This window comes from Sorex fumeus, unplaced genomic scaffold (genome assembly GCF_029834395.1).
Source record: "Sorex fumeus unplaced genomic scaffold, SorFum_2.1 ptg000087l, whole genome shotgun sequence".
In the NCBI taxonomy this organism is placed as follows: Eukaryota; Metazoa; Chordata; class Mammalia; order Eulipotyphla; family Soricidae; genus Sorex; species Sorex fumeus.
The window spans coordinates 6,363,771-6,386,828 of NW_026606144.1; the positions used below are offsets into that span (position 1 = coordinate 6,363,771).

Here is a 23,058-nt window from a genome sequence, read left to right on the forward strand (position 1 = left end):
CATCTATATTTTTACAACTCGAGTGTTTGGCGTTATTGTATCAGGGCTGGGATGTGGAAGCCCAGCCTTGGCCCTCTGCCCCCTGCCAGAGACCCCCAGAAACCCGTCTCTCCCTCTGGAAGCCCTCGGATCCTGTCACTGCAGGCACCTCCCCCATTGTCCCGTCTCCAGACTGGCCCCCTCCCCAGACTGGCCCCCTCCCCTGCCCACTCCCAAACTGGCCCCCTCCCCAGCCCCCTCTCTGACAGGCCCCCTCCCCTACCCCTCCCAGACTGGCCCCCTCCCCTATCCCTTCCCAGACTGGCCCCCTCCCCTGCCCCATCCCAAACAGGCCCCCTCCCTATCCCTTCCCAGATTGGCCCCCTCTCCTATTCCCTCCCTTGCCCCCTCCCAGACTGGCCCCCTCCCCTGCCCCCTCTCCTGCCAGGCCACCTCTGGCGTCCCCAAGGCAGCTGGGCTGAGTCCGGACCGGTTGGTGCGGGGTCGGGGGCGGCAGGGTCCACTCCCCCCGCACAGGCCCCGCCCCAGCTTCCGTCCCGCCCCTGGTCTGCGCGCGGGGCGGTGCCCGCCGCGGCCGGTACGGGCGTCCGTTGCTAGGGGCCGTTGCCATGGACGCCCGCCCTCCGGTCCCGGCGGCGCCATGGACGACCTGCGGGTGTTGTGGATGCGCGACCGCGTGTACTGCGCCCTGGGCCTCACCGACCCGCAGCTCTTCGAGGAGCTGCTGAGCCGCGACGACGGCGACGTGGAGGACGAGGTGCTGCATTTCCTCAACCAGGCGAGCGACGAGGAGGCGGCGTCCTCGCTCTTCTTCTACCGCTCGGTGGTGCAGGAGGAGGTGGAGGTGGAGCTGGGTGAGCGCGGGGTGCGGGGGCGCAGGGGGCCCGGCTGCACCGCGGGGCTTCCCCTGGAGAGCTTCTAGGCCCTTCCCCGGAGCAGATACTCGTGCATGAAATAAAACAGGTGAAAATCACAAGCCGGCAGAGCCGTCGCTGGTGGCCCGAGACAGCCCAGGACAGGCCTCTGTCCTGACTGCCTGCCCAGGGCAGACTGGCAGACCCGCGTGTGTGCTGGCAGGAGCTGGGCTCCCAAGTTTTCATGGCCACCTGGTGAATGTCACAACACGCAGGCCCTCACAGGGTTCGAGGCTGCAGACATCTGACATCTCCAACGCCCCTGGGCCCGTGGGAATGGGGCAGAGGGCATCTGTGAACCTGCGGGGTTCTTCTCTGCCCTGCATGCTTCTGGCCATGTCTCCTTGCTGGGGAGGCTGATTTCAGCCCCCCAGGTGGTCTCGAGGTGTCCTGAGCACCCCCTGCCTCCTGCCAGGGGCTGGTAGTGCATGCTCCTGGACCGGGTGCGGTCCCTGGAAATGTCCGGAGCTTTGATCCTGAGGGCCAGGAAAGGGCTGGGGAGTGACGCCTGCTGGAGCGAGGGTGGGAGCGTAGGTCTCTGCAGGGACCTGAGGGCCTCGAATGGCCCTTCTGTTCATGTCTGTTGGTGCTTCCTCTCTTTGCCCGAGCTGAGTGGCGAGTCTGGGCTGGGGATGTAGTCCTGGTAGGCATCTGCCCTGCACTGGGCCAACAGGGGCTCCATCCTGGGCACCTTACTATGAGGTCCCCGAGCTGCCAGCAGTGATTCCTGAGCTCACCCCCCCCAAAAAAAAAGTGATATGCCTGAGATGAGCAGTGCTGGTGGGGTGGGGGAATAGGGCTCATGCTGGGAACTGCGAGGTGATGTCACCACCTTATTTCCAGCTGCTGAAAATTAAAGACAAAACAAAACATGATGTTGAAATTCCTGAAAGACTTTCTTGTTAAGGTCACTTGGAATCTGTGGAGTGAAGGTGACAGGGGGACATCAGCAACCCTCAACCTACTCCATCCAACAGGGCTGCCATGTTTGACATCCATGTTTGCTCTGCGGCCTGTCAGACATTACCCCAATTGACCCTGTGCCTACCTACTTTATCTCTTACCCAAAGACAGCACCAATCACATCTGCCCGTTTATCTGTCCGTCCGTCTGTCCATCCATCTATCCATCCCTCCCTCAATCCATCCTCCTTTTTCCTCCTCCTCCTCCTCCCCTCCTTCTCCTTGTCCTCTTCCGTTTTGGCCTAAACTCAGCAGAGCTTAGGGGTCTCTTCTGACTTTGTGCTGCGGGACGTGTGCTGTGGTACCAGGCATTGAACCCAGACCTCCTTGCATGCGTGTGCTCAGCCTATTGAACTAGCTTACCAGCTATAGGAAAAAAAAAAAACTAAGTTCTTATTTCCAATCTATTTACCAATATCTTAATATTACTAGACAAACAAAAAAGCTTTAAAATTCTTAGCCCAGATCCTTTGAAAATACATCTATCCATCCATCCATCCTCCCATCCATCCATCCTTCATCCTTCCACCCACCCACCCATCCATTCATCTATCTACCCACCCATCCATCCATTCATCCATCCACCCACCCATCCACCCACCCATCCATCCACCCATCTACCCACTCATCCACCCATCCATCCATCCATCCATCCATCCACTCACCCATCCACTCACCCACTCACCCACCCACCCATCCATCGACCCATCCATCAGTTCATCCATTCTTCCACCTACCAATCCTTCCATCCATCCACCCAACCATCAATCATCCATCCATCCATCCACCCATCCATCCATTCATTCTTTTATCCATCCTTCTATCCATCCATCCATATATCCACTTTCTACCCATTACCCACCAACCTGTCTATCCCCATTTACCTATGTACCTTTCATGTACTGCAAATCTATGCCATTTTCTCTTTACGCTCATTTATAAAATGATGATGACCTAGATGTGTGAAAATGTTCCAAAAGTCCCAGTGACAATCTTACTCTGTGTGTTCTTTTGTAACTTGACCCTGCCCCAGCAGCCCTTGGGGGTTGTTTTGTGTCACTGCGGATGGATCCGGTGACTTAGTAGATTGGAAGCTCATGGTGTGACAGGCTCACCCATCCAGTCCCCATGCTGAGATGCTCACCCGGCGTTTTACAAAGAGTGAACTGTGGGTGCCATGCTGTCTCGCAGGGTGGACTGTGAGAGTGGGGTGCTGGTCCCGGGCTACCCCTCAGTGTTAGGAAAGGCCCTGGCAGACACCAGCCACATCTGCACCATGGGGGGCATTCTTGTTACCACTGCCCTCCCCCCCACCCCCCCAGTGCTGGGCACTCTCCACCTTTGGCAGGTGAAAGGGGCCTGCACTTCCCTCCAGAATCATCAGTGGGGCTGAGCCCCTTCCTGGCTCACTGCCTTGGGCTTCCCCTGTGTCATGACCCCTGCCTGTCTTCCCCAGGGCACAGAGGGGTGGCAGGCAGAGGCAGGGCACTGCAGAGGACTCCGCAGCTCTGTGAGTCAGACAGGAGCTGAGACTTGCCTGCCCCCACCTGGGGCTCAGAGACGCCAGCCCAAAGGGCCTTGCTGGCCACTTGGTCCCTCGGTCCAGCCCAAGTACCCACAGGCAGCCCCAGGACGCCGCCGCCATTTTCTGAGTCCCCGTCCCAGCCCCCAGGGGAACCTCCATGACAGTGTATTCTCCCAATACAGTTCTCTATTCCTTCCATTTATGTGGCAGCAGATGACATTCCCATGCCTCCGGACGATGAAGAGGAGGAAGAAGAGGAGGAAACGATGAAAATCGAGTCAGATAAAGGATCAGGTGTGAGCTGGGAGGGGAGGGGTCCAGGACTAGAAGGGCAGTGAGCAGATGCAGGACCTCGGCATCACTGCAGAGCCCGCGGCCACCTCTCTGCACCCCCTAGGCCCACCCCCTAACCAGGCAGTTGCACCTCACGGCCGAGACCTGCACCTCACAGCCACATCTTGGGGGCGTAGAGGGCAGGAAGTGACACAGCGGTGAGCTGCAGGCAGTGTAGACGGGCACCGGCTCTGGCGCCAACACCAGAACCTTCATTTTATTCTGTCGTTTTGGTTCTGGTTTGGGGCCATACCTGACAGTTCTCAGGGATTCCTCCTGGCTCTGTGCTTGGAGGTCCCTCTGCTTCGGGTAACGCCTGGTTGGCTATGCTGGTGAGCAGGGACGCCTGCTCCCAACTGTCATCCTCACTCTCGCTCTTGCCCGCAGCTAAGAGCTGGCAGCTGGGGACCAGCTCTCTGTTCCCACCAGTCTCCGAAGGGGAGGAGGCGGCTGACTCTGTGGAAAGCACTTCTACCAAAGTATGGGTGCCACCGTTGGCAGCGCGGGGGTCCTGCCTGCCCGGGCTCTATGTCATCATGCCGTCCCATGAGGACTGTCCTTGTGGGGTGCCGGGGTGGGGCCCCAGGACTGAACGGGTGGCAGGAACGGCTCTAGGGCTTCCCCCTACACTGTGCTCAGATAACCCCTGGCAAGGGGGCAGGGGTGTGCTGGACCCCCAAAGAGAAGGGGCTGGGGTAGACCCAGGAAAGCAGCCCGAGCAGGAGTATGATGTGGGCAAAGGCTGCCTGTCCTGGAAGCCCACCCTGCCCAGCCCCTGCGGCTTTCACTGGAGGTTGGTTATGTTGGCATGTCGGATCTGCTCGGCTGACCTTAGTCCCTCAGTCCCCTCAGCCCCCGGTTGGCCCCAGAACCTGACTGAGAGGTGGCCAAGGGCCCTGGACTAACAAAGCATATCCCTGGGCTAAGCTCCCCAGAATGGCCTGGGCTCTGCCGTGGCTTCTCCCTGGGAACGTATCGAGAGGACCAGGCTCAGGGCTGAGTGCGGGCACAGGGTGCAGGGCAGATGGCTCTGAGGAGAGGGGCCCACCCCAGAGGAACATGGAGGTTTACCTGAGAGGAATGTTGGGAATTTACCTGAGAGGAGTGTTGGGGGTTACCTGAGACGAACACTGGGGGTTACTGAGAGGAACGTGGGAGCTTACATGAGAGGAGGGGCATTGGGGGGTTACCTGAGAGGAACGTTGGGAATTTATCTGCGAGGAGCATTAGGTTTCCTGAGAGGAACATGGTGGGGGGGTGATTACCTGAGAGGAATGTTCGGGGTTACCTGAGCACAGTGTTGGGGGGGGTCTCATTGGATGGGCCTACTTGAGCATGACTATTCCCTTCCCATTTCAGAAAATTATTAAGCGCACTGTGGAGAAGATGGTTCTTCATGTGCTTTTCACCCCTGTTCCTGAGGAACTTTTGGAACATAACGTGGTGTTTTTTCTCAGAAATACAAAAGGTATTATTTCGTGTGTGTGTGTGTGTTTGTGTGTGTGTGTGTGTATGTGTGTGTGTGTGTGTGAGAGAGAGAGAGAGAGAGAGAGAGAGAGAGAGCTGGATTCTAATCTTGACATTTCTTGAGAATATAAGGTTTTTTTTTCCTTAACTTTTTATTAGTGAAACACCATGAGGTAGACTTACAAATTTTTGTGCTTGGGTTTCAGTTATACAATGATCCCTCCACCAGTGCCCATTCTCCACCACCAATGATCCCAGTATCCCTCCCACCCCCGATCCCCCCCATCCCACCCTACCTCTGTGGCAGGGCATTCCCTTTTGTTATCTCTCTCCTTTTGAGTGCTGTGATTTGCAAAAGAGACATTGAGTGGCAATCATGTTCGGTCTATAGTCTACTCTCATCACGCATCTCCCATCCTGAGAGGAACCTCCTTTATTTGGTGCTCCCTTCTCTATCTGAGCTGCCTTTTCCCCTAGTGTGTGCGGCTGGCCTCAAAGCCATGGAGTAAACCTCCTGGTACTTATCTCGGCTGAGAATATAAGTTTTTTATTAGTTGTCAGTGCTCATTGATCATAGATTCCATTTTCCCATCATGCCCAGAGTAATCCCTGCAGGGCTTATGAGGCATTGAGGGCTTGTGCAGTGGGGCCGCTCGCCTGTTCCCAGCGGGGGGTGGGCTGCATCTTAGGTACTCAGCTGAGTGCTGTGTGCTCTTCGGTTTCTGGGCTTTGGGTCAGGCCCTCCCTGTATGGAGGGAGTCCTGCGTGAGGGCTGAGGGGAGCTTGACAGGCTGAGCGCACACTGTGTGTCCAAGAGGCCTGGTTCTATCCCTGGTATCACGTGATGCCCCACTCATCGTTGGGAGTTGCCCAAGTGCAGAGCTGTGCCTAGTTACTGAGCGTCACTGCGCATGGCTCAGAAACAAGCCCCGAACGTGGTGCTGAGGCTGGGACGCCCCTGGTCAGGCCAGCTCCAGGCAGGAGGTCAGTTTCTGTGAGCCAGCACCCTGGATCATGGAGGCCTCTCTGTTTATTTCAAGTTTTGTTTTTGGGTCACACCCTCTGAGGCTCAGCGTTTACTCCTGGCTTTGCACCAGGGACCGTTCGGGATGCCAGAGATTGAACCAGGTTCCATGCAAGGCAAGCGTCCTACCCACTGCACCGTCTCTCCACACCCCCAGAGGCTGCTTCAAACAGAAACCTGCACACAGCACACTCAGTGACAGAGCAGAACAGGACCCCCCCAACCCATGTTTCTCCTGGGAGCGCAGACTCATTTCCTCTAGATGATGACTCATTTCTCCTAACATGCTGACTCATTTCCTCTGGAACGCTGACTCACTTCTCCTAGGAGTGATGACTCATTTCTCCTGGAAACACTGACTCATTTCTCCTGGGAACGCTGACTCATTTCTCCTGGGAACGCTGACTCATTACTCTTAGGAGTGCTGACTCAGCTCTCCTAGAATGCTGTCTCAGGGCATCTGTGGCAGTCTGTGTTCGTGGCGCTCTGAGCTCTGTGTCCCTGGAGTGCTGAGTCTGGGCCGTGCGTGTGTCAGTGGCCCCGTGAGCGTTCCCTGTACCGGGAGCATGGCCCGTCCGCCTCACCGCTGTCTGCCCACGCAGAGCCCATCCCGGAAGCCAGCGACATGAAGGAGGCCATGGAGATCATGCCCGAGACGCTCGAGTATGGGGTGATCAACGCAAACGTGCTGGGCTTGCTGAGGGACATCATCTCTCTGGTGACTGGCTGGGGCGGGGGGGCATGGTGGGCGTGGGGAGGGAGGGCAACCTGAGCACTGAGGAGTCCTAGGGCGTCCCGGTTCCAGACACAAACACAGGCAGAAATAAACCAAACATTCCTGGCTCTGTAATATCCCCTGAGCCCAGCCAGGAGCCCGTTCCAGCCAGCAGTCATGGTTGTCACCTCAGAAATAAGGAGGGGAGATGAGGGCGGCGACAGTGGGTGGGGAGAGCACTGTGGCAGTGAGCAGTGACCTTGCCCTGAGCCCGTGCACCAAAACTGAGCAGCTTGAGGGCGGTCACTATCTTCCCGTTGTTTATCAATTTTCTCGAGCGGGTCCAGTAACGTGTCCATCGTGAGACTTGTTGTTACTGTGTTTGGCATATTGAATACATCACGGAGAGCTTGCCAGGCTTTGCCGTGCGGGCGAGATACTCTCGGGAGCTTGCCGGGCTCTCTGAGAGGGGAGGAGGAATCGAACCCGGCTCAGCCAGGCTGACTGCGCACAAGGCAAACGCCCTACCGTTGTGCTATCGCTCCAGCTTGATAGCAAATCTGAAAAATTATGAGCCCCATGTGGTTAGTCAGGGAGGTATTTTATGATTCCGAAAATTGGAGCCAGTGCAAAAAACCCACCAGATGGCTTGACCCCACCCTGGCTGTGGGAGGAAGCGGGAAGGAGCACCCCTGCTCAGCAAACAGGGATTCCCAGAACAGCACTCGGGTCAGCTTAAGAGCATCATTGGGAACTAAGGGACCCTTTGGGTCCCGGGGAGAAAGGAGCCTGCTTCTGACTGGCAGGGATACAGAGCCTGCGGCCAGCTCCCAGACAGGAAACGAGAGGGCTCAAACGTCCTAACTTCTAGAATGGCACACCCAGGGAAACTCTGGGAGTCAGCTGTCACTGTGACTGTCACTGTCCTCCCATTGTTCATTGATTTGCTCGAGCGGGCCCACTAACGTCTCCATTGTGACAATTGTTACTGTGTTTGGCATATCGAAGACATCACGGGGAGCTTGCCAGGCTTTGCCATGCGGGCGAGATACTCTTGGTAGCTTGCCGGGCTCTCCGAGAGGGGCGGAGGAATTGAACTCGGGTTGGCCATGTTGGCTGCGTGCAAGGCAAACGCCCTACCCGCTGTGCTATCGCTCCAGCCCGGGAATCAGCAGAGTCTCAAATTTTAGGAAAAAGGGGAAAACCGAAAACCTCACCCCCAGTTTCCAGCCAGGCCTTTGCCGTGTGTCTGGGGCTTCTCGGCCGAGCTTGTCCTCTTGACCCTCCGGGAGCAAGTTGACAGCAGGCTTGGCCCAGCCTCACTGTCCCGGGGCCAGCCGGGATGAACTACTCCCGGCCCTGCCACGGAGCCATGGGACCCTGGGCCTCAGTGCCACAGAGCCACAGGGCCATAGAGTCTGGGGCAGGTCGTTCCCCAGGGTCCGGTGAGCCAGTGCTTGCCCCTTTGGGGGCTGGGCTCCAACTTGGGTGGTCTTCAGGGCTTGTGTGCTTGTCTGGGTGGCCACACAGACTGACATCTTTTCCTCCTCTGCCGGCTGCGCCAGGTGTACCTGCCGGCCTTGTCCTTCACTCAGCACAAGGACATCCCCCTGGGCTTCCTGCACGGCGACATCCCTTTCCCCGTGGAGTACGAGATGAACCTGCCGTCGCTGCCGGGGGAGGCGGTGGAGTTCCACAGCATCCAGCTCATGCGGGATGAGTTCATGATGAACCTGCAGAAATTCGTGAGCAGCATCCAGAGAATCATGCAGCAGCTGGAGGGTGAGGCTCGCTGGGCACCATCCTGGCCCCTGCAGCTGCCTCAGGGAGAGTTGGAGCTTCCAGGATGAATACTGTTTCACTTTCATTTTTTTCCTCTAAAAAACGACTTGATCTTATACTATGTAACTCAACATATTTACTTATCCAGTTTTTATTTAGTTTTGGTTTGGGGGCCACGCCTCCTGGCTCTGTTCGGGGAGCTCTCCTGGTGAGACTTGGGGACACTAAATGGGCAGTGAGGGAACAAGTGCCCTGCCCACTGTGCTGTACTGTCTCCCCAGCCCTCACTTGGGTTTTGATTTGCAGCTGCACTGGGTCAGGATGCTGCGGCCTTTGTGCATCATGATAGGCAAGCGTGGGGACAGACTTACAATGCCGGCTCACCACGAGCAGCCTTTGGCCTGTTTTGCCCCTCCCTTCCCTCGGGCCTTGTCATCCAGAGGTTTATTTATTTACTTTAACTTCACGCACCTGTTTGGCTGGTGTTCCTGTGTCCCACAAGTGTCCCACAGGTGGAGTTCCGGATGAGACGGTTCTCACAGGCCTGACCTCTCGAAGCTCCTCCCTGTGGCCACAAGGGCAGGGTCCCCCGTGGTGCAGTGGCGGGCGGGGCCATGAGGCAAGTGGGTGAGCCGTGCTCCGTTGTGTGCACACACACTGGTGCTCCCCCTCCAGCCAGCCTCCGTCAACGGCCCTGCGGGCAGACAGTCTGCAGAGGAGCCTGGTCAGGGCTGTGAGCTATGCTCCGTCCCACTCACCTGCCCACCAGGCCTCTCCCAGAGGTCCCAGAACCATAACGGCCCCGAGTCCGTGCCCCGGCGCCTTCCAACTTGGAGCTGGAGCCCAGGACCCCGCCTGACCCTGAGTGTCCCTCCACTAGGTGAGATCAAGCTGACTCTGCCCCCCATCAGCGTGGACGGCGAGGTGTCGGCCCTGGCCGCTGACCCGGCCACCGTGGATGTCCTAGAGCAGTGTGTGATCAACTGGCTGAACCAGATCACCGTTGCTGTGGACAGCCAACTGAAGAAGACCCCTCAGGTACTCACTGCCCACTGCCCAGGCCAGAGAGAGCCGGCTCTGTGGGGGCCCTGTGGGGACGATGCTGGGCCCTCGCCTGCAGTTTGGTGCCTCCTCAGAGTTTTCTGGGGACCGCCCCAGATGTCACCCCACTTTGCACCAGATGATTCCTGGGTTTGAACCTGTAGGGAACTGGGGCTGCCGAGAATCAGAGCCCAGAGCACTTGGGGCTCAGCTGGCCCCAGAGGACAGGCAGAACACTGGCCGTGGGTCTGTGAACCGCTCAGGGCTCTGTGGGACTCCTTCCTGGGGACAGGGCGGGGGCTCTGCATGTCAGTGTGTGGCGGAAGATGGGGCGTGTCTGGCCTGAACGGGGCCAGCGCTTGTCCAGCCCTGACTCTCCCTGGCCAGGTGGCGGGGAGGAACCTGGCGCGCTGGAGAAGCAGTCCCAGACTCCAAGACCTCCTGCCCCCCACCCACCGCAGGGCAACGGTCCACTGGCCGAGATTGAATTCTGGCGGGAGAGGAATGCCACGCTCAGCGCCCTCCACGAGCAGACGAAGATCCCGGTGGTCAGGAAGGTGCTGGAGGTGATCCGGGAGGCCGACTCGATGGTGGTGACCAACCTGCAAGCAGTGCTTACGGGCCTCTACAAGCTGCACATGGAGGCGTCGGACAACGTGCGCTTCCTGGCCACGGTGGAGCGCCACTTCAAGGTTAGCATGCGGGGGTGGGGGGTTGGGGGGTGGGCTCTGAGTCTGGAGGGACAGTGCTCAGAGCCGGGAGTCTCTCCTGGGCTGTTGGTGTGAGGGTCCGAGGGGTGGTGCTCTCGTCCCTGTGGGGCGGGCCCCGCTTTGCACCTTCAGCCCTGGCTGTCAGCCTCTCTGCCCCTCTCCCTGGCTTCTGGTGGCTTTCCGAGGGCGAGTCTGTGCCCAGCATCTTCCCAGTCTCCCTCTCCCCTTTGCCATGCAGACCCTCTCCTGCTCACCCCTCCCCCGGGGGCTGGGGAAGGCCGCCGGCCCCGTTCTTCAGGCTTGAGGCTCCTTCCTGGCTGTTCTCGCCTCCGGGGACCCCACAGCCTCTCTCTGCAACCCCAGGCTCCCACAGGGGTCCCTCCAGGGCCACAGAGGGTCACTGGCTTCAGGTGCTCAAACAGCCGGCCAGGAAAGGGCTGTACCTGGAGGGGTACATCCTGCCGCCACCTGATCGTGGACGCCAGAGACTGTGCTGGGCAGGGTAGGCGACTGTTCCATTCCTATGGTGACCGACTTAGGAAATATGGCTGCCACATAGGACATGTGCTTTATGGACTTCATGCAAGTATGTGTGTGTGTGTGTGTGTATGTATATGTGAATGCGTGTAAGTGTGTATGTGGTGTGTGTGCATGTGTGTGGCTATATGTATGTATGTGAGCATGTGTATGTGTGTGCATCTGTATGAGTGAATGCATTTGTGAATATGTGAGTGTGTGTGCGAGTGTGTATGTGCATGTGACTATGTGTGTGAGCTGTATATGAGTATGCATTTGTATGAGTGGATGTGTGTGTATGAGTGAATGTGTGTGTTTGTGAATATATGAGTGTGATGTGTGTGAGCGTGGATGTGATGTGGTGTGTGTGACTATGTGTGTGTATGTGAGCATGTATATGAGTGTGTGTGAGTATGTGTGTGTGTGCATGTGTATGAGTGAATGTGTGTGTTTGTGAATATGTGAGTGTGACATGAACGTGCATGTGGTATGTGCATGTGTGTGACTATATGTGTGTATGTGAGTATGTATATGAGTGTGTATGTGTGTGTGTGCGCATGTGTATGAGTGAATGTGTGTTTGTGAATATGCGAGTGTGACTGTGTGTATGTGGTGTGTAAACATGTGTGACAATTGCAGGTGTGAGTGGATGTGTGTGTGCACTCAGTAGATTCATATTCTTCCCCCACACCCTCTGCAAAGTGTTTCATAGATTTTTTTGGTTTGTTTTTTGTTTGGGGCCCCACCTGGCGGTGCTCAGCACTTACTTCCGACTCTGCATCAGGGGTCACTCCTGGCGGGGCTTGGGGGATCCTACGGGGTGCCGGGGATTGGGCCTGGGTCTGCCACGTGCAAGGCACAGCCGTCCCCTCTGAACTGGCGCTCCTGCCACGCCCTGCACTGCGCCCGCCTCGCTCTCCCCCAGAACATCACACACGGCACTAGCTTCCACGTGGTCCTGGAGAGCATCCCGTCCATGCTGAGCGCCCTGCGCATGGTGTGGATCATCTCCCGCCACTACAACAAGGACGAGCGCATGATCCCGCTCATGGAGAGGATCGCCTGGGAGATCGCTGAGAGGGTCTGCAAGGTGATCAACCTGCGCACGCTCTTCAGGTGAGACCCCCGCCCCCGGCCCAGCACCCCTTAAGGAGGCAGCTCTGACTGCGATGGGGCTCGAGGGGGGCCGGAGGGTCCAGCGCCCGCCCCACATGCCCCCTACGAGCATTGCTGGGGGTGTCCCCAACAATACAGGAGGTGACAATGGCTGTCAGTCTCCTCACAAGGTTGTGTATCACCAGCATGACTCATTTCAAAGCATTTTCTCCATCCCCTGGAAAGAGCTTCTGTGCCAGCAGATCCCCCTCCTGGACCCCCTCCTGTCTTCTTCCTGCACCCCCTGTTCCCCTGCTCTCCCTACCCCTTGCGCCCCACAATCCTACCCCCTACCTCCTCCTCCTTAAGCTCCCACTTTCCTTCTTCTCTCCCCTCCTGTGCCCTCTGCACCCCCCTACGATCCTGCACCCCCGTCTCCTTCCTGAGCCCCCCTCCTGGCCCCCCGCTCCCTCCATGCCTGGGCAGCCTCTCAACCCTGTCCTGATGGGCCCGCCTCGCCCAGCCTTGCTGCACAGGGACCCGCCCATGGTGTGTGGCTTTGGGGTCCAGGGTGGCGGTTCTCAGGACCCCCATGTCAGCGCAGCTTCCCTCTCTCTCTGTGGCCAAGCGATGGCCCCTGTGTGCCCCGTGCATTTAGTTCCTGGGAGAGCCCCTGCTGGACCCTCCACCCTGCACCCAGGGCCTCTCCAGGGAAGGGGCTCGGGAGAGGGGAAAGAGGCAGGTCCCCCAGCCTTGGTGTCACCACTTCCCTCTGGTGTGGGCCCCTGGTCGGCCTGAGAGCTCAGCGCCAGGCCTGGGGACTGATGTGGGGATCAGGGCCGGGCCTTCCTGCCTCCTCTCGCAGGGGACAGACCCACCGACCCGGGCCCTCACGCGTCTCTGCTCCCCAGAGAGAACCGGGCGAGTGCTCAGCACAAGACCCTGGAGGCCAAGAACACGCTGCTGATGTGGAAGAAGGCCTACTTCGACACCAGGGCCAAGATCGAGGCCTCGGGGAGGGAGGCACGCTGGGAGTTCGACCGCAAACGCCTGTTTGAGAGGACAGATTACATGGCCACCATCTGCCAGGACCTTTATGACATCCTGCAGGTGGGGGACGGCATGCGGGGACTAGGACACAGTCTGGCTTTCTGACAGTGGGCCAGGTCAGGAGGGAGCCAGGAGGCGGAAGAGAAAGGGCACGCAGAGTATTCCAGAATATTCCTTTTTCAGTGACTCCCCCACCTCCCCTGCCCTGGCTCTCCTTTGAGCTCAGGCTACTCCTTTCTGAGGTCTTCCGCACAGTCTCCTGCCCCTGTCCGTCCTGTTGCATGTTCTCAGAAGGGTCTGAGACCTTTTACTTGAGGGGCTCTGCCTGCCGCAGCGGTGCCTTCCCCTCCTCCGGACGGGTGGGACGGGGGTGGGGGCGGTGGGGAGGGCCGGGGAGGAGCTGCAGCCTGGGGGGGGACACCGCGGTCCCTCAGTCAATCCCTCAGAGGTGCCAGGCCAGGGGAGACGAAGTGGCCCAGAGTCGAGGAAGTGAAGCTGAGGAACCGAGGGGGACTGAACTGAGGGGCACTGGGGGGGGCATCGAGGGGCTGAGGGGTGGAGACAAGGGGCTAAGGTGGAGGGGCCTAGGGGCGGAACCCTGGAGTTGAGGGGCGGGGCCGGGGGGCTGAGGGGACAGAGCTGAGGGGCTGAGGAAGACAGAACTGAGGGGTTGAGGGGAGAAAATTGAGCGGCCCAGGGGGACAGAGTTGAGGGGTTGAGGGGACAGAACCGAGGGCCTGAGGAAGACGGAACTGAGGGGCTGAGGAAGACGGAGCTGAGGGGCCCAGGAGGATGCAACTGAGGGGCTGAGGAAGACAGAGCTGAGGGGCCCAGGAGGATGCAACTGAGGGGCTGAGGGGGCCGGAGCTGAGGGGTCCTGGGAGTGAAGGGCATGGCACTGAGGAGAAGAGGTGGGAACAGCCGCCAGGCAGCGGGTGCAGGGCTCAGCTGCAGGCGGGTTAGCTGCATCTGGGCGCCCCTGTGCCAGGCACTGGGTGGTCAGGCGGGTGGCTGGAGGCTGGTCAGGACCCTCCCGCCTCCCTCGGGCAGGTGGTGGAGGAGTTCTACAACATCTTCGGCCCAGAGCTGAAGGCAGTGACCGGGGACCCCAAGCGCATCGATGACGTCCTGTGCCGCGTGGACAGCCTGGTGACCCCCATGGAAAACCTGACCTTCGACCCCTTCAGCATCAAGGCCTCCCAGTATTGGAAATACGTCATCGAGGACTTTAAGGTGGAAGTTCTGGTAAGAAGCACCTCGGCCCCGTGACCCTGGCTGTTCTTATCCGATTCAGTCCAATTTTACTCAATTTTTTTTTTAAAAAGCATTACTTCCTTTTTATTGAATTTTACTCAATTATTTTAAAGGAAGTGATTTTATTTATTTATTTTTAGATTTTATTTACTTTTTTTCATTGAATCACCGTGAATTACAAAGTTATTCATGCTTGGGTTTCAGGCGTCCGATGTTCCAACGCCAGCATCCACTTTCCTACAATGTCCTCAGTTTCCCTCCTGCCCCCACCAGCTTCTGTGACTTTTTCCTTTTTCCTGCCTGGGTTTGGTCTTGGTGGGGGGGGTCCAGGACTTCGCCCGGTTTGTCTCTTGGGTTCACGTGTGCCTAACCATTTCTTTCTTCAATCACAAGTAAGTGATCGTTACCCATGAAGTTACGTGGGAACGGCGCCCGGGCAGGAGGGAAAGAAGCTGGAGAGGCTCAAAGAGTCGGAGTTGGGCTCTAGGGCCAGGAGGATGGGTTTCAACCCCGGTGTCCTCCGGCACCAGTGCTCAGGGGCCCTCTGAGCAACCCCTGCTCTGAGCAGGGAGAAGGGAGCAGGTCCCAGTCTTCCTCTCAGGGGAGAACACCCGAGGCCTGTGACGCCCAACAATAGCTTTCTCACTTTAAAATCGTTTTCAAGATTAAAATCTTTCATTTGCCGCTCCTGCCTTCCCACCATGACTGTGGAGACTGATTTTGTACTGCACACCTGCCTGTGGGCTTACATCTTTGCAGGGGTGGGTGAGGGTGTCGCACGTGGTACTTACACCTTTGGGGATTCGCACCTCACCTAAGTTTGCGCCCCTGGAGTTGTGCTTATACATAAGCTTGCCAGGGGCCACACTTCCTCGCCCCGGTGCTGGCACATTTTCCTGGTGGCACTGCTTGCAGACTCACACCCTGAAATCACAGGCAGCGGAGCTGGCAGGATGGTACTGGGCGCTCATGACGGACAGGGGATTTGAACTTGCAGCCACTTGCTTGTAAGGCAGATGCTCTAATGCCCTGCATGGTTCCTCTAAGTAATTGTTTCTGTGGCCGCCCCCACCTTCACCCCAGCATCTCTCCAAGCACAACCCACAGGATTCTCCTGGGGGCTTCAGGGTCTGCCTGAATTATATCCAGGTGAACCATCTCTTTTACCTTGGATGTTATGTAATATGTTATTTTACATATTACGTATTTTGCGTGTGATTTATTTCCAAATGGAGTGTTTGACCTGTCAATCAAGTTATACCAAATGACTCATCATAAGGAAAAGCAGCCTCATGCTTAACCCCTCTCCTTCCTACTCTCACAATTTTAGATGTTTCTTCTTCTTCTTCTTGTTCTTGTTCTTGTTCTTGTTCTTCTTGTTCTTGTTCTTGTTCTTGTTCTTCTTGTTCTTGTTCTTGTTCTTCTTCTTCTTCTTCTTCTTCTTCTTCTTCTTCTTCTTCTTCTTCTTCTTCTTCTTCTTCTTTCTCCTCCTCCTCCTCCTCCTCCTCTTCCTCCTCCTGCTCCTCTTTCTTCTTGGAGGGTCCCACACTTGAAGATGCTCAGGGCTTACTCCTACCTCTGTGCTCAGGGATCACTCCTGATGGACTCAGGAGAACATATGGGGGCTTGGGGATTGAACCTGGGTTGGCTGTGGGCAAGGCAAGTTCCCTACCTGCTGTACTATCTGTTTGGCCCTAGGTATTTCTATTGTTCACTTTCAGAGATGATTCCTAGTTATGGCTCCTCCATAGCCACATGCTGACATGATTATTTTACATTTATCACATCAGCTTTAGACACCTGCAGAGTTTCCAGAGCAACTTTTTGGATTTGGTGCCGCAGCTTCTACCCATGCCTTGACCTCCCTCCCTCTCTCTCTCTCTCTCTCTCTCTCTCTCTCTCTCTCTCTCTCTCTCTCCGTCTTTCTTCTTTCTCTTTCTCTCATTCTCCTTCCCTCCTTCCCTCCCTTCTTCCCCTCCCCTCCACTCCCCTCCCTTCCTTCCCTGCCTCCCTCCCTTCCTTCTTTCCTTTCTTCCTTCTTCCTTCCCATCCCCTCTCCCTGGCCCCACAGGTGATTGAGAAAGAAGCAAAACATTTCATCGATGAGTCTTTCAAGACGCTGCGATCAGCTGAAGCTGCCTTTGACATGCTTTTAAAATTTAAGCACATCCGGTCACGGGAGGCCATTAACCGACAGATGATGATGAAGTTTAACGACATCCTTGCCCAGTATTGTAAAGAGGTGACTCAGAGCTCTGCGCACACATGGGGAATGAGGGTGGTCGGATCATGCTGTGCCCCTTTACTCCAACACCCCATCCACATTACTCCCCATACTGCCCAGACCCACCCCCACATGGGATATGCCATGGGTGACGGCATCTCAGCTGTCAGCGCAGGGCGAGGCGGTGATTGAGTATGAGGAGGGCAGGAGCCCCTCATGGGGCCCACACTTGCCTCTAGCTCGGATTCCTGCCTGCCAGCCAGTGCTGACTTTGGGTTCTGTAGTTCTGTTTCTCTGTGGGCTGGCCCTGATGTGTTTGTCCACCACGGGCCCGACATCCCCCCACTTAGGCCCAGGCCCCAGACTGCCGCTGACCACACAGCTCTGGGCTTGCTCTATAGGTGGACATCATCAACAGACTGTTCATCCAAAACCTGGACAACCCCCCGCTGTGTAAGAACCACCCGCCCGTGGCGGGCGCCATCTGTTGGGAGCGGTCCCTGTTTTACCGCATCAAGCACACCATCCTCCGCTTCCAGGAGGTAGAGGAGATCCTGGACAGCGAGGGAGGCCAGGAGGTGAGTGGGTGCCCTGGTCTCGCGAGGTCCCACCCTTCGCGCCTGCCTGCCTGTCCACTTGCACCTACCTGCACCTCTGGCTTGAGACTCGCCCCATATTCTCTGTCTACCTGTTCTCCACCCCGGCATTGTCAGTGCCTTTGCAGGGTTTGGCAAGCTTTTGGGGTGCTTCAGGACCACACGGGAGTGATGGGGCCACGTGCATCAGAGATGGAGACTGTTAGCCCTGTACTGGCTCCCAGTCCCGACAAACTTTTCTTTAAAGGCACAGAAGGAGGGAGAGGGAGGGAGAGGGGGGAGAGAGGGATGGGAGGGGAGAGGGAGAGGGAGGGAGAGAGAGAGGAAAGGAGAGAGGGGGAGAGAGGGTTGGAGGGAGAGAGAGGGAAGGAGAGAGGGAGGCAGGGAGGGAGAGAGGGAGGTAGATAAGGAGAGAGAGAGGGAGGGAGAGAGGGAGACAGTCTGGGAGGGAGGGTGAGAGGGAAAGAGAGAATACGAGCTTGCAGACTCGCTCAGACCCAGGCCACTTCTCTGGCAGGTGCGGCAGAAATACCTGGAGGTGGGCAGGAGGATGAAGGACTATGAAGACACGAAGTATGAGCAGTGGAGGGAGACGACGGAGCAGATCCTGCCGGTGCTCATGAAGAAGAGTCTGCTGACCAAGGTGTCTGCACCCCAGAGGCTGGAGTCCCCATCACGCTCAACAGAGCCAGAGGGCCAAGCTTCAGGGACATGGGGAAAAACAGAAAGGACAGATACGAAACATGTATCACAGGGTTAAGAATGCAAGAGCCAGGGCTGGAGTGATAGCACAGCGGGTAGGGCATTTGCCTTGCACACGGCCAACCCAGGTTTGATTCCCAGCATCCGATATGGTCCCCTGAGCACCGCCAGGAGTAATTTCTGAGTGCAGAGCCAGGAGTAACCCCTGAGCATCACCAGGTATGACCCAAAAAGAAAAAAAAAGAATACGAGAGCCTCCCCACCTGGCCAGTGGTGTCACCCCGTGCCTCAGTTTCCCCACGTGTGAAAGCAGTTGGGTCACAGGACAGAAGCACACAGAGGGTCAACCCATCTTCAGCTGCCCAGGAAAGAGGTTCCTGCTCCCGGGAGGCCGAGCCCTCTGTCTCTGAAACCCTCAGGGAGCCGTGTCCCTCCTGTGCCATGATGCGAGAGAGGCCCGGGCAGAGTCTGCAGGGAGGTGGACTCTCAGCCCATCACACAAGGGCAATTGACTCCCAAGGCCACATGTGCGCGGGAGCCCAGATCCCTGGGTCTGTTTGTACAAATCCAGGTGTGAGCTCAGAGTTTGCGGATGACTGTCTACATGCTGAGGCCGACAGAGAATGTTCTGGAATCCCCCACTGAAAGGGGCTGTATTGATGGACCTACTTCCTGGCCACTGCCCTAGCCCCTGACTTCTTTTCTTCAGGCCGTGACTGTCGCAGATGATGCCACCAACTCCAACAAGGCCACGGTCTTCATCATCAACTTCTCACCGGCTCTCAGGGAGATCATCAATGAAACCAAGTACATGGAACAGCTGGGCTTCTCTGTCCCCGAGCTGGCTCGGAATGTCGCCCTCCAAGAGGACAAGTTTCTTAGGTGAGAAGATCATCCCTCTATCGGACCGAGTGACAGTATAGCGGGGTGGCGTCTGCCTTGCAGGAGGCTGACTAGGGGTGGATCCCTAGCACTCCCTGGGGTCCCCCAGGCAACATCGGGAGTGACCCGTGGCGCAGAGGTTTGGCCCAGGCAAAAACAAACAGGAAGATTGTCTTCTGGAACCAGTAACAATCCTTCACATGCTCCAAAATGACCCAGAACTGCCCAGACTTTCCCGGACTGACACACCGGGCATCAAGGCCAAGGTCATCTTTGTCCCTTTACCTACAAATAACAGAGAGAGCCCAGCGGGGTTGTTGCCCAGCAAGGAGGCTGCCCTCTTTCGTGGCAGTGGCCAGCGTCCCCATGAAGGGTGGTCAGTGGGTTGGGTGGCGTTGGGGCCTGGGTGCTGCTCTGAGTGGCACTTCCGGCACACAGGTACACGGACGGGATGCAGCGCATGCTGGACCACTACCACATGCTGCTGGGCACCCTGAACAGTGCCGAGTCCCTTCTGCTGGACGACTTCTCCCAGGAGCTGGTGCGCGTGTTCTGGCCTGGGTACAAGAGGCTGAACTGGAACTCGCTTGGTAACCGCGTGTCTTCCAGTGCCCCTCGGGCTTTAGTTATTTTGTTGGGGCTGCTCTGGGCCCTTGGTGGGGCATGTGTGGGGCTGGGGTGGGATGCTTCCCCTCAGCACTCTACAGCCCCACTCTCTCCTCCGTCATGGGTGCCCCCTCAAAACCCGGTCCCTCAACCTCCCCGACTGTTTTCTTCCTGTGATACCCTTGGGGCGGCCTGTCCCTGGGGGCAGGGGATACCTGGGCTGCCTCTGCGTTTGGCAAAATGGTGGGAAAACTGCTCCAAACCTTTGTGCAGGGTCTTTATGGCCATTTACTCCCTCTCTCCTACCCTCCTCTCCTCCCTCTCTCCTCCCTCCTATCTCTTTCTCCCTCCCTCCTCCCTTTCCTCCCTCCTTCTCCTCCCCCCACAACCTCACTCGAGCACTAGGTTCTAGTCCCTAAAGTCCTCAGGGGCCCTTGTCTCTGTGGGTGGGTTGGGCAGGGACCCTTTCCGGCATGGCCCACCCCATCCAGTTCTTGCTAAGAGCCTCTGTTCTTTCCATCTGTCCCAGCAAGGAGCCCGCACCTTGCCCCTCTGATTTTCTCAGTGGTTTCCTCATTGGTCTCATTGATCTCTACACTCTTTTCAGCATGTCCCTTTGCTTGCTGTGCATTTTTTTGCTCTCCTTGCTGTGCATTTTTTTATGCTCCCTTTTAGACTCTGCAGCTGGGATCTGGGATCACTGACTGGGACTTACCTCTTTCTCTCAGCGTGTTTTTCTCTGAGCAAAGACTCAGTCTTACCTGTGCGTGCGAACGTGCTGTGTTAGTTTCCATTTAGTCCCATGAGTTAAAGCATCTCCCCGGATTACCCGTGCCCTTGCTCAGAGGGTGCTGCTCAGAGCCCAGGTGTTTGGGGAGCTTCCTGTGTCAGTCCTGATGGAATGCTGAGTCCTTTGTGCTCAGACACCATCCTTTTGCCTCATTCCAAGTTCCTCCTTCATTTATTTATTTTGGAGCCACTCTTGATGATCCTCAAGGATGCCAGGGATAGAACCCAGGTCCTTGCGCATGCAGGCCCTGTGCCAGGACTGTGTCATTGTCTGTTCTGGGGCTTGAAAAGGTGAGAGCTCTGCACTCTCAGCAGAATGTTTGTGACCATTGCCCAGACTTTAGGCCAGTGATGCCCTCGGTTCTTCCTTTTGCTCTTCGATTTTCTAACTTTGTTAATCACCAATGTAACCATTGTGTCAATTATTGATTTAGTCATTCTGTCGATTGCTGGTGTAGTTGTACTGTCAATCATTGGTGTAGCCATGCTGTCAATCACTGGTGTAGACATTCTCTCAATCACTGATGTAACTGTTCTGTCAGTCATTGATTTAGCTGTCTGTCAATCACTGGTGTAGCTGTTCTCTCAATCATTGATGTAGCTGTTCTGTCAATCGCTGAAGAGGCCATTCTGTTAGTCATTGATGTAGCTGTTCTGTCGATCACTGGTGTAGCTGTTCTGTCAGTCACTGAGTAGCCGTTCTGTCAATCTCTAATGTAGCGGTTCTGTCAGTCCTTGATGTAGTCTTCTGCCAATCATTGATTTAACTGTTCTGTCGTCACTGATGTAGCTGTCTGTCAGTCACTGATCTGGCTGTTTTATCAGTCACTGGTTATTCTATCTGGTTACTGGTTGATCTGTTTTTTCTATTAATGGTGGTGTGGTTGCTCTGTTAGTCACTGATGTAATCATTCTGTCGATTCCTGATCTGGCTATCCTATCAATCACTAAGCTAGTTATTTTGTTAATTACTGGTCTGGCTGTTTCCCACAGCCAGTTGTCCATACAGGTTGGGAGAGACCCCCAGCCTGTGGAGGTTGGCTGGCGCGGAGGCATGCAGACTTTTTGGATAAAGAAGCCTGGCCTTCTCCCCCTCTCTCCCTTCATGGCTCCAGAGCTTTTCCCGCTTGCCTCTTATCTCCTCTTCCCTCTCCTTTCTGTGGAGAACATGCATGTCCAGATGGCTCTGGAGTCAACCCTGGGCTGGAAAGGCCTCTGCACCTGCAGGACTCACACTCAGATGCTCCCCCGCTTTAGGCGGGAGGACAGGATTCAGAACATGCTCAGAGCTGAGTGCCGAGTCCACTGTCACCACTCACTACCCTAATCAAGAGGCCAAAGGCTACTGTGTGCAGGAGGCAAGGAGTGTGGGGCTGTGGGTGCTGCGGCAGCGAGAGACAGCAGGGAGCTGTCTCCCCTCCCCGCCCCCTGTGCTGGGAGGAGGTGCTTTTTCAGCCCGCACAGCAGGAATGCATGTTTAGGCTGATTCTGAGCACAGAGCAGCTTGTCCCAGGTCCCAAGGGGTGCCAGTGCTCCCTCCAAGACCCAGGGCGGTGGCACGAGGGAGGTCTGCTGTGGAAGGACTGCTGATGTTAACTTAGCCGGTGTGGCTGCGAGCGATAGTGGAAAGCCAAGGGCGGCGTCTCTCCCTGCTTCTTTCTCTCAGGCATTGCTGACTACATTACCCGCTGCAAACAGGCCATTGGGAAGTTCGAGTCCCTGGTGCACCAGATTCATAAGAACGCTGACGACATTTCCAGTAGGCTCATGTTGATTGAGTCCATAAACCTCTTTAAATTTCCGGCTCGTAAAAGTGAGGAGGAGCTCCCTGGTATGTCCAACTCCTTGTTTCTCTGATTATGGCCTGACTTAGATAATTTGCAGACACATATACAGTGCTCACACATCTGCACATATATATACAACACCCATGTACACGTGCATATAGGCATGTGGTGCTCACATGCATGTAAACATGCATGTAGTGTTCACATATGCACATATGCATAAGACACCCCATACACACATGCATGTGGCACTCACATGTGTGCAAACACAGATACAGCATTCATACACATGTGTGTTTATGCACACAACACTCATATACACATATGTATACAGTGCTTACACATGTGCAGTCACGTGCACATGATACTCATACATGTGCAGACACAGCACTCACATGTGCACTATACACATGGCACTCGTGCACATATATACAACACTCATACATACATATATGCATACAACATCCACATGCACATATGCATGTGGTATTCACATGTGCAAACACATATGCAATGCTTACACATGCACATACACACACAACAGTCATACATGAATACATATGCATGTGATGCTAGCATGTGCAAATGCATGCAGTGCTCATATGTGCACATACACATACGACACACTCATATACATAATTCATGTGCTACTCACATGTGCAAACACACATGCAGCGCTCACACACGTGCACATATCATTATGCAGTTCCTGAGATCAAACCAGGGTCAATAGTTTGCAAGGTGCACTCTTTGCCCTGTACTATCTCTCTGGTCTTCATTTTGTTTTTACAGAAGTTTATTTGGTTTCCTTCCTCCCTCCTCCCTGCCATTCCTTCTTCCCTCCCTTCCTTTTTTTCCTTATTTCCTCCCTCTCGTCCTTCTTTCATACTTTCCTTCCTTATTTGTTCTTATGGACGTTTAGAAGATTGATTTTAGATCATTATTATTATTTAATAAACATTTTCATACAGTGCTTACACATATGCAGTCACGTGCACATGGCACTCGTGTGCAGACACGCATACAGTGCTCACATGTGCACATACGTGCATACATTGCCCACAAACGTGAGCATATGCACATG

General features: G+C 56.0%; 1 protein-coding gene across 1 annotated transcript in view; it reads left to right on the forward strand.

The window, feature by feature from the left end:
* The first annotated feature begins 640 nt into the window (after positions 1 to 640).
* Positions 641 to 23,058, forward strand: part of DNAH10 (dynein axonemal heavy chain 10) — a 78,969-nt gene continuing 56,551 nt past the window's right edge. Inside the window, exons 1-17 of the mRNA XM_056131426.1 lie at positions 641 to 854; positions 3,615 to 3,695; positions 4,122 to 4,300; positions 5,094 to 5,202; positions 6,828 to 6,943; positions 8,506 to 8,722; positions 9,603 to 9,760; positions 10,225 to 10,455; positions 11,915 to 12,105; positions 12,996 to 13,194; positions 14,185 to 14,379; positions 16,460 to 16,630; positions 17,014 to 17,190; positions 17,726 to 17,851; positions 18,620 to 18,792; positions 19,231 to 19,382; positions 21,854 to 22,018. Of these exons, the coding sequence (XP_055987401.1) occupies positions 641 to 854; positions 3,615 to 3,695; positions 4,122 to 4,300; positions 5,094 to 5,202; positions 6,828 to 6,943; positions 8,506 to 8,722; positions 9,603 to 9,760; positions 10,225 to 10,455; positions 11,915 to 12,105; positions 12,996 to 13,194; positions 14,185 to 14,379; positions 16,460 to 16,630; positions 17,014 to 17,190; positions 17,726 to 17,851; positions 18,620 to 18,792; positions 19,231 to 19,382; positions 21,854 to 22,018 (2,854 nt within the window). The remainder of the gene's footprint in view (positions 855 to 3,614; positions 3,696 to 4,121; positions 4,301 to 5,093; positions 5,203 to 6,827; positions 6,944 to 8,505; positions 8,723 to 9,602; positions 9,761 to 10,224; positions 10,456 to 11,914; positions 12,106 to 12,995; positions 13,195 to 14,184; positions 14,380 to 16,459; positions 16,631 to 17,013; positions 17,191 to 17,725; positions 17,852 to 18,619; positions 18,793 to 19,230; positions 19,383 to 21,853; positions 22,019 to 23,058) is intronic.